Here is a 9,767-nt window from a genome sequence, read left to right as displayed (position 1 = left end):
GGGGAAATTTCCCCACAAGGGCTTGTTAAGGGCTTCGGCGGGGTGCAGGAAGTTGTGTGGGCTCTCTGTCCTGGCATACATATCACACCCCTCGAGCATTAAACGAGCCAGGAAGGGCAGCAACCTGGGTCTTGCCACAGGAGATGAAAATATTTTAAGGATAATTCTGCTGTCCAGTCAAATGCTGGGATGAGTGACCCAGAAAGGAAGTATTAAGGGGTTAAAACAGCACCAAGGGCCAGTCCTGCAATCTTTATTCATATCCGTAGGTCCTTACTTACCCAAGTAGGCCTATTGACGTCAATACGACCAGTTCCATAAATCAGAGTTGCATGGTCAGGCTTTTTTAGTTCAAATGCACCGTGAGCTAAGTGTCAAGTATGCCCCTTTCATCCTTGCTGCACCTGCACCACCAGGCCATCACTTGGACTATGTTGTGCCAATATTATGAAAGGGTCAATGAGATGACCTAGGTAATCAGAGGCCTGTCCGGCTGACATTAATCCTGGGCAAGATAATGGAGCACCTGATATGGGACTTGATTAATAAAGAATTACAGGGGGGTAATATAATAAATGCCAATCAATATGGGTTTATGGGAAATAGATCAAGTTAGTTTGACAGGATCTATTTTTATATGATTACAAGTTTAGTTGATAAAGGTTAGAGTGTTGATGTAATATACTTAGACCTTTGTAAGGCATTTGAGTTGGTACCGCATGACATTTTGATTAAAAAATATAGAGATATAAAATTAACATGGCACACACTAAATGGATTAAAAACTGGCTAACTGACAGGTTTTGAAATGAATTGTAAATGGGGAATTATCAAACAGGTATGTTTCTAGTGGGGTCTGGCTATTTAACATTTTTATCAATGACCTGAAAGAAAACATAAAATCATTGATAAAGTTTGCGGATGACACAAAAACTGATGGAGTGATAAATAATAAAGAGGACAGGGCACTGATACAGAACAATATGGATCGCGTGGTAAGCTAGGTTCAAGCAAACAATATGCAGTTCAATATGGCTAAATGGAAGTGTATACATCTAGGAACAAAGAACGTAGGCTATACTTACACGATGGGGAACTTGATCCTAGGAAGCAGTGCCTCTGAAAAATACTTGGAGGGGCATGGAGGATAGTTAGCTGAACACGAGCTCCCAGTATGACGCTGTGGACAAAAGGGCTAATGAAATATTTGGATGCATAAACAGAGAAATATTAAGTAGGAGCAGAGAGGTTCCTCCCATATGAGGAAAGATTAAAGAGGCTAGGACTCTTCAGTTTGGAAAAGAGAAGACTAAGGGGGGACATGATATATAAATAAAAAATGAGTGATGATGAGAAAGTAGATAGAAAAATTATTTTAGTTATTTACATACAAGACAAGAACTAGGGGTCACCAAATAATAGGCAGCAGGTTTAAAACAGAAACTTAAAAAAAAAAAAGTTCTCTTCTCTTCACGCAGCGCACACTTGTGACTTGAACACCTGAGGAGGAGGAGGTTGGAGGGACTGGCTGGGACAATAAATAAAAAAAAGGACTGGAAAAATAATGGTGGTGGCTAAGTCCAATGGCTATTAGCCAGGGAAGAAAGAATGGTGGGTCCTCTGTTGATGGAGAGAGGATGATGATGATGATGGAGATCAGAGCATCATTGCATCATTGCTTCACTCCTCAGGGGCTGGCACCTGCATGCACCTGGCATTGGCCACTGATACTGGGATGGATGGAGATGGACCTTTGGTCTGACCTTTTTTTCTTGTTTCTATGTGTAGGTTATTTTACCTCTGGATTTGGCACTGGGGAGACTGCTACTGGAATCCTGTGTTCAGTTCTTGATTCCACAATTGAAGGATGCTGATAAATTGGAGAGGGTTCAGAGAAGAGCCACAAGAATGATTAAAGGATTGGAAAACCTGCATTGTAGAGAGAGACTCAAGGAGCTCAATCTATTTATCTTGCCAAAGAGAAGGTTAATGGGTGACTTGATTTCAGACCTACATGGGGAACAAATATTTAATAATGGGCTCTAGGAGAGAAAGGTACAACACAATGCAATGGCTGGGAGTTGAAGCTTGACAAATTCAGACTGGAAATAAGGTGTACATTTTTAACAGATTTCAGAGCAGCAGCCGTGTTAGTCTGTATCTGCAGAAAGAACAGGAGTACTTGTGGCACCTTAGAGACTAACAAATTTATTTCAGCATAAGCTTCAGGAAAAACTTATGCTGAAATAAATTTGTTAGTCTCTATGGTGCCACAAGTACTCCTGTTATTTTTAACAGTGAGAGTCATTAACCACTGGAACAATTTACCAGGGTCATGGTGGATTCTCTGTCACTGACAATTTTGAAATTGTTTGGTGGTTTTTCTAAAAATTATGCTCTAGGAATTATTTTGGGAAAGTTCTATTGCCTGTGTTAGGAGATCAGACTAGAATATCACAATGGTCCCTTCTGGCCTATGAATCTATGAATGCACTGACTGCAACAGGAATTTTAGGTGCACGAAGGAATGCTGGGGTAGGCCTTTCATACAATCCTTTTTCTAAATAGGCCATTATAGCAGACCTGTCCTGTGGTGATAAAGTTTGCATAGCTTCTCATCCCCAAATCAAACCAAGTTTCTCAACCCAGAAAATTATTTCTTAGACTTTCTTTCCTCCATTCACATGGGGGACACTGGAGGTTGAGCAGAGGGCTGGAAGTTAGGGTTGTTGGTTCTGTTCATGATGCTCTGAACTGGCTCGCTGTAGGACCTTGTGATGGGGTATATGCCTCACACTGGCATATAAAGGGTTAACAGGAGCCTGAGGGCCTAATTAGGGTTACCCCTGGGTGGGGGAGGTCAGGCCCAAATTACTATAAGGCCCACCTGAGAAAAGAGGGGGGAGGGGGCAGGCCTTACACAAAGACAGGCTTGAGGCAAAGCAGGGGAAGACTCTGGAGTCAGGAGGCTGCCAGAGAGCCTTGAGGAAGTGCCTCAGTGGCTGACTGAGAAGAAGCCGCCCCAGGAGACAGAAGGCCCAGGGTGGGAGTGGTAGAGTCTGCAGCCCTATGAGAGACCCTGGCAAACAGGGAAAGGTAAGAGCAGCCCATGGATGCCACGGCAGATTGTGTAGCCCATAGCGCTAGCCTTCTTGCTTGTGTATTATACCCTTTCTTACAGGTTCCTTGTTTGTTTTATTATAATAGATTTATGGATTTGTACTAGAGTATTTTGGCAGTAACACAGGGAACCTACAGGCCACATCCTGTAAGATGAGCTAAAGCAAGTTAGCCTAATTATATTTGTGACCTTTGGCATAGATAAGTGGCCGACTGATTGCCCTCCAGAAACTTAACTTAACAGGCACACCACAAAGAACATGGAAATCACCACCACCAAACCGGTTCAGGCTAGGAATAACCGATGTGAGGATGAGCTAATTGTCATTAATAATTATGAACACGCCAGCCTATAAAATAAGTGTTCCCTCATCTTATGGGGGTGAGAACATTAAGTCTGGACATGGAGGGTGGGCACAGAGTGCTCAGGCTCTCTGCGAGGAGCAAACCCCCATGTTTAGTTAGTTTTTTTAGTCAGGTTTTTAATTAGTTTATCTTGGGTCTTTCTATAGCTTTCTAGCTCCCTCACTGCTCCTAAACTCTTCATCTCCCCCTCGAGCGTGGATGAACCTGGACCATCGGACTCTTTGGGATGGCAGAGGCGAGGCTGATCCTTTGGCTCTCACCACCAAGTTACCAAGCAAGGGTGTGAGTATGTTAATCTGGGAAGCTTTATAGTAAACAATACCACATGTACCTCTAACCACAGGCACCAACTTTCTCTGGCGCCAGTAGGTGCCCGCACCCCCTGGCACCTTTCCCTGCCCCGACCCCATCCTGACTCCATCCCATCCCCACCCCTGACCCCGCCCCCATTCCAACCCCATCCCCAAAGTCCCCGCCCTAACTCTGCCCCCTTCCTGCCCCTATTGGATCCCTTCCCCAAATCCCCGCCCCGGCCCCACCTCTTCCCCCAGCGCACCACGTTCCCCCTCCCCCTCCCTCCCTGCCCCGCGAATCAGCTGTTTTGCGGTGCAAGCACTGGGAGGGAGAAGCAGGACGTGGCAGAACACTCGCGGAGGAGACGGAGGTGGAGGTGAACTAGAGCTGGGGGGTGGGGCAGAGCCACGGGGAGCTGCCGGTGGGTGCTGAGCACCCACCAATTTTTTTCTGTGGGTGCTCCAGCCCCAGAGCACCCACGGAGTTGGCACTTATGCCTCTAACAGTATTATTTCCTTTGTCATTCTGATTGGTTACTTTTTCCATTTGATTACTAGTCCATTTATCTCAATAACAGTCTTAAAGGCTGTATTTTTGCTCTGAGCATGAGTGTCCTGGTCATACAAACCGAGGGTCCTTGCAAAACTCTGTGTAGCCTGATGCTGGGACGAGAACCTTGTTAGCTTCTGATCAGATTAATTGGCAAGGCTAGTGTAGAAACAATCATATTTATGCCCCTAAAATCAGGCAACAAGTGTAAGGAGCAATCCTTAATGCCTAACACAGGGTCCCCTTCCCCTCCCCCAGCAAGAGGAGTAACAAAATCCCCAGGATAAAAGAGGCAAAGACTGATGAAGGAAGATGAAGGCTGAGCATAAAGGCCATTACATTTCAGGGGGTTCCTCTGTTGGGACTTTTCTGTTACCCCCAAAGGGACTGAACTTGAAAGCTGACCTGGCTGGAGAGTAGGGCCACATAAGCTGTGGTCTGCTGTAGACCCAGAACAGTAGGGGGCGTTACACTGGAAGAACGCCTGCAACATTGCATCCTAGCAAGTGGGGGTGGTCTGCCCGTGAGCTGCCCCTGTTACAACCTGATTTTCAGAGGTGTTGAACCAAAACTCCAACTGAAGTAAATGGGAGCTGCAGATGCTCAAATCTGGCCCAAAGGACAGATTTTTAAAGGTATTTACGTGGCTTAAGATCCAGACAGACACCTAGTGAGTGCCTAGGCACTTCTGAAAATCCCATTGGGTGCCTATCTGTACCTTTAGGCTCTTAAATACTTTTAAAAATCTGGCCCGAGGTGTCTGAAGTTGTGTATGCAAAAACCAAGGCACCCAAAGTCAAAGCCCCAGTTGAAAACTTTGGCTTTTTGTCTCTCTGTGCCTCCGTTTCCCAGTCATTTTAAATGGAGATAGTAACAAACTTTAAACTGCTTTGAGATCTACTAAAAAAAAAGGTGCAAATCATTATTACCATAAATGTTTTGAGAAGCTTCAGAAGGAAATCAAATTTCCTTATCTTCCTGGACCAAGGGTAGCTAACTCTGATGGCCGATGGCTACCCTCCCTTTCCTCATTCTCTGGTTCAAGGGTTGCAATTTCTGACATGTGAGACCTCTTGGAACTCTTGAGCCTACAAATTCTTCTGCATGGACTCAGGGGGTCCCCTCAGATGGAACAACTTGCAGAATCAGGGCCTAAGATAACCCAGTGTTGTGTACTGTAGAAAATCCAAAGACAGATAGATAGAATCAGGTTTCATTTGGTACATTTCTTGTATGTTCTCAATCTGAAAGCTCTCCAGTTGTCTATAGACCCTCCTATGTAGTCGAGGCCCTGATTATCCAGCACCAGCTGTGCTGGAGCAGGCACTGTGCGTGCATGTCTGATGTATGCTTACTAAAACAACTGCTGTACCCCCACCTCACCAAAGGAAATAGGGAGGCCAAAAGAAACACTTTTAAAGACACCCTCAGGATAAACATCAGGAGATGTGGCATCGACACCACACTGGGAGACAGCAGCCCAGGATAGGGATAACTGGAAAAGACTTTTGAGGAAAATCACCTTGCCCTGGTCGCAGAAAAAAGCCAGAAAAGAAAGAAAAGACAATGGTCATGCAGCAATCATGACCCAACCCTGTCTTCCAACACCACCTGCAATGTCTGCCAACGAGCCTGTGGCTCAAGGATCGGACTCCTCAGTCACCAAAGGCAGGGGCGGTTCCAGGACCCAGCACGCCAAGCACATGCTTGGGGCGGCAAGCCGCGGGGGACGCTCTGCTGGCACCGCGAGGGCGGCAGGCAGGCTGCCTCCGGCGGCTTGCCTGCAGAGGGTCTGCTGGTCCTGTGGCTTCGGTGGATCTCCCGCAGGCATGCCTGCGGAGGGTCTGCTGGTCCCGCAGCTTTGGCGGACCTCCCGCCTGTGGGAGGTCCACCGAAGCCGCGGGAGCAGCAGACCCTCTGCAGGCAAACCGCCGGAGGCAACCTGCCTGCCGTGCTTGGGGCAGCAAATCCCTAGAGCCGCCACTGACCAAAGGACCCATGAAAAATAAAATCTGTGGAAGATCCTCCTCGACCTCAAGGGATTGCCGATGAGAAGCGCCTACGAAGAATCAGGTACATAAGACTGGATTTTTTTTAAACCAAAAATAGGTAGATAAAATACCTGTCATGTCGTCTTCATACCTCAGAGAGAAGTAAAAAGGAGTGCACTCTTCTTTTTTTGTCTACTTTGTTGGTTGGCAGGGTACGGCGCACTAGGGGCTTGCGCTGAAGGCTAGCAAGGACTGACCAAATACATGTGGTTTATAAAGCTCTAATCACACCTCTAGCACTATTTCCTGTCATTTTAATGAGCAAATGAAGCACTAACACTCGGGCCTCATTTCTGCACCTGAGTGGGGAGGCCTATTGACTTTGTGGGGGCTCCATGTGGACCCAGGGGCCTGAGAGAGGAAGGATTGTCCTGTGACTATGTCAATAGCCTGGAACTTGGGAGCCCTGAAGTCACGTCTCTACTCTGCCCCAGGTGTCCTGTGAGAGTCTCTTTGCCTCCATTCTGCATCTGTAAAATGGAAATAATGCTTCCCTGCCTCACCCAGCTGTTGTGAGGTGAAGCACAGTACAAGACTGGGGTGCTCTGATACTGTACCCAGATAGCAGGCAGGATGTGGATTCTCTTTGGATAAGCGGGAGTTCAGATAATTGAGAGGGCAGAAACCATTCAGCAGCAGGATGGCCTCCCCAGAGACCTGTGGCTGGGGGTCTCTGCTCCACTCACTCTCTCCTGTGACAATGTGGCTGCAGAGGGCTTCCTCCCGTTCTCCTCCTCGTCACCCTCCCGGCTGGGGGTATCTGCTCTACTCTCCGCATCCCTTCCTTGTACCCCAGCATGAGACACGGGGGGGACGAGGGAGGGATTTGGAGAATGCATTGGTTTGGATAGTAGGGGGCGAATACTGTGCTGTAGCGGTAGAGGCTCTATCAACACCACATTGCAGCGCTGGGGCCTGGCTTCAGAGTGGAGCGTGGATGAAATTCATCACGTCTCTTCTCATCAGCCTGAAAACCATTATGGCTTTATGGGCGTGTTTGAAACAGACCTTTATTCATTAAAAATAAATGATCTTTCTGAAAGTAATAAAATATTCCACCTAAAAAGCCAACTATTATGGATCCCACATGCAGAGGTGGCTACAGCAATCACCAGGAATAGTCCGTTTGCTGAGACCAACCCAAATATTGGGGGCCTGGTACATTCAAGGGGTTTGTGTTACTATTTTGGCTCCTCTGGACCATTCACTTCCCTTCACAGGGGATAAAAGGAAATACTTTTCCCACACAAGGCATTCGATTGTGGGACTTGGGGCCACCGGAAGGTACAGAGGCAAAGATTCACGAAGGGATTGGGCGTTTATAGGGATAAGAAGAATATCCAAAATTGTTACAACTGATGGGGATAAAGTGGTGCTAGGGAAATTAAACCTTCCGGGTTTAAGAAGCCAACCTCTCGGGTTAGAGCTCAGCCTAAACCTTGGTGTGTGGGGCAGATTCTCCCACCCCCAGGGCGGGTCTTACACCTTTCCCTGCAGCAGCTGGTGCGGGCCAGGGCTAGGGACAGAGGCCCTGGCCAGACAGCCCCCGGCTCTGACCCCGCCCGGCCCTGCCTAGGTTGCTAACAAAGTGCCTGTTTCTTTCCGGCTCCTCGCCACGTGGGAGACAAGGCAGGTGCAAAGGGGCTGCTGGGCGCGGAGGGGTTTCCAGGCTTTGCCCGGCTGCTCCCCCCTCGCTACGTTTGATATTTTAGGCTTCCTTAAAGCGGCTGACACCGGCAGGGGAGGGAATGCGCCGCCTCAGGCAGGGTTTCATGGGGGCGTGGGGGCTCCGTGACTCGCGTTCAGCTGCTTTCAGCTTGTCTGGCACGGAAGCCCCGGGCTACGATCGTGGCTTTGTCGCCACAGCCCCGTGCAGGGGGCCCGGCGCGCCTCCCCCATTTTCCGCCCTGCCCCACAAGTTCGCCCCCCTCCCGACGTTGTCCTGCCCGGTCCCTGTGTTTACTCCGCTTTGGCCCAGGGCGAGCGAGGCCGGGGTCGCGGAGGCTCCCACCACGGCCGCTTGCCCGCGGGCCACACGGCGGAGCAGCCCCTGCCCCGTGCCCCGCTCCGCGGCGCGTAGTATGAGGCTCCGGCTCAGGAGGCGCCGCGCCGCGCCGCGTGTCTCTCGGGCGGGCTGTCCTGGCTCCCTTCCCTGCCGCCGGGGGCGGGGGAGGAGAGATGCGGGGTGAGGTCACGGCTCCCCTGAGCCTTGCGCTGGGATTTCAGACCCTCCCGCGGAGCGCCCAGCCCAGAGAGCGGAGCCTTCAGTCGAGCTCTTCCCGCCCCTGCCTCCAGCGCCGGCTGCTGCCCATGTCTGAGCCCGCCGCCAACTCGGACCTCAAGCGGGCTTGGCACGGCAGCCCCGAGAGCAGCGTCCAGCATGAGCCCCCGCAGGCCGAGCCCAGGCCCAAGAACTACCTGGCCCTCAGCATCTTCTCCTGCTTCTGCCCCGCGTACCCCATCAACATCGTGGCCTTCGTCTTCTCCATCATGGTGAGTGGCCGGGGAGAGCCCCTGCCCTGCCCTGTCCAGCCGCCTCCTGGAGGCAGCTTGCAAACAGGGTGACCAGGTGTCCCGATTTTATAGGGACAGTCCCGATTGTTGGGTCTTTTTCTTCTATAGGCTCCTATTACCCCCCACCCCCCATCCCCAGTCCCGACTTTCAACATTTGCTGTCTGGTCACTCTGCTTGCAAATGTCATTGTCCCTTGAGTCTGGGAGGCTGATCCCCTGGCAGAGGCAGCCCCCCCGGTGGTGTAACCCAGCCCGGAGAGAGCCAGCCCTGGGCTGTCCCGCAGCCACTGCCTGCCAGGGGCTCCTGAATGAGCTCAGCAGCAGCAACCGGACTCGGTTTGCTCAGGTCCTCCCTGCGGAGCCCTCCCTTGTCCCATCTGGGCATCAGGTGGAGCACTGCCGGGCTGTTAGAGAGACTCCCCTTTCCCCCGGCTCTGGCCTTTCCCACTGCTCTGCCTGGAGTGGTGACTATTTCAGCATCCATGCAACAACCCCTATCACGTAGTGTTCACCCTTCTCCAGTTTGCACAGGAAGGGGGCTGGACTCCCCCAGCAAACCTATGCAAACTCTGCAGCTGGCTCCATAGCTGTAAAAGGCCAGCTCCAACTCTGGGGAGCTCCGATTTGCCTCTAAATTTTGTTGCTCAAGCCCCTCTCTCATACAGAGGAAAACACAGCAGCACGCCTCCTCCTGTCAATTCACCTACACGCTTGGCAACGCATTTGGGTTGGTGGGTGTTTGTTTCTTTTTAATGTATTCTGCCCCTTTCCCCCCCAACACTGGAAAACCACAATAATGTTCTGGACAAAGTCAGCCTTTGATCTTAAACCTCCCCTCACACTTTACCTCTTTACAACTGCTGAGTAACTGAA

The 9,767-nt window shown here is 50.1% G+C and overlaps 1 protein-coding gene and 1 long non-coding RNA gene across 3 annotated transcripts in view; one reads left to right on the top strand and one right to left on the bottom strand.

The window, feature by feature from the left end:
* Window positions 1-1,094: 1,094 nt before the first annotated feature.
* LOC120385912 lies at window positions 1,095-8,884 on the bottom strand. Of its 2 annotated transcripts, none has more exons than XR_005589409.1 (4): window positions 8,799-8,884; window positions 5,713-5,857; window positions 1,799-1,929; window positions 1,095-1,180 (listed from the first exon to the last, which is right to left on the bottom strand). It is a non-coding gene; the product is annotated as an uncharacterized LOC120385912 (long non-coding RNA). The 2 variants fall into 2 exon arrangements; XR_005589410.1 differs by having other exon boundaries at window positions 1,799-1,870.
* TMEM233 (transmembrane protein 233) overlaps window positions 8,514-9,767 on the top strand; it is a 25,021-nt gene continuing 23,767 nt past the window's right edge. The window contains exon 1 of the mRNA XM_039504480.1: window positions 8,514-8,873. Within this exon, the coding sequence (XP_039360414.1) occupies window positions 8,559-8,873 (315 nt within the window). The 5' untranslated portion in view covers window positions 8,514-8,558. The remainder of the gene's footprint in view (window positions 8,874-9,767) is intronic.

This window comes from Mauremys reevesii, linkage group 18 (assembly GCF_016161935.1).
Source record: "Mauremys reevesii isolate NIE-2019 linkage group 18, ASM1616193v1, whole genome shotgun sequence".
Lineage (NCBI taxonomy): Eukaryota > Metazoa > Chordata > Testudines > Geoemydidae > Mauremys > Mauremys reevesii.
This window is presented reverse-complemented; position numbering and strand designations above follow the sequence as displayed.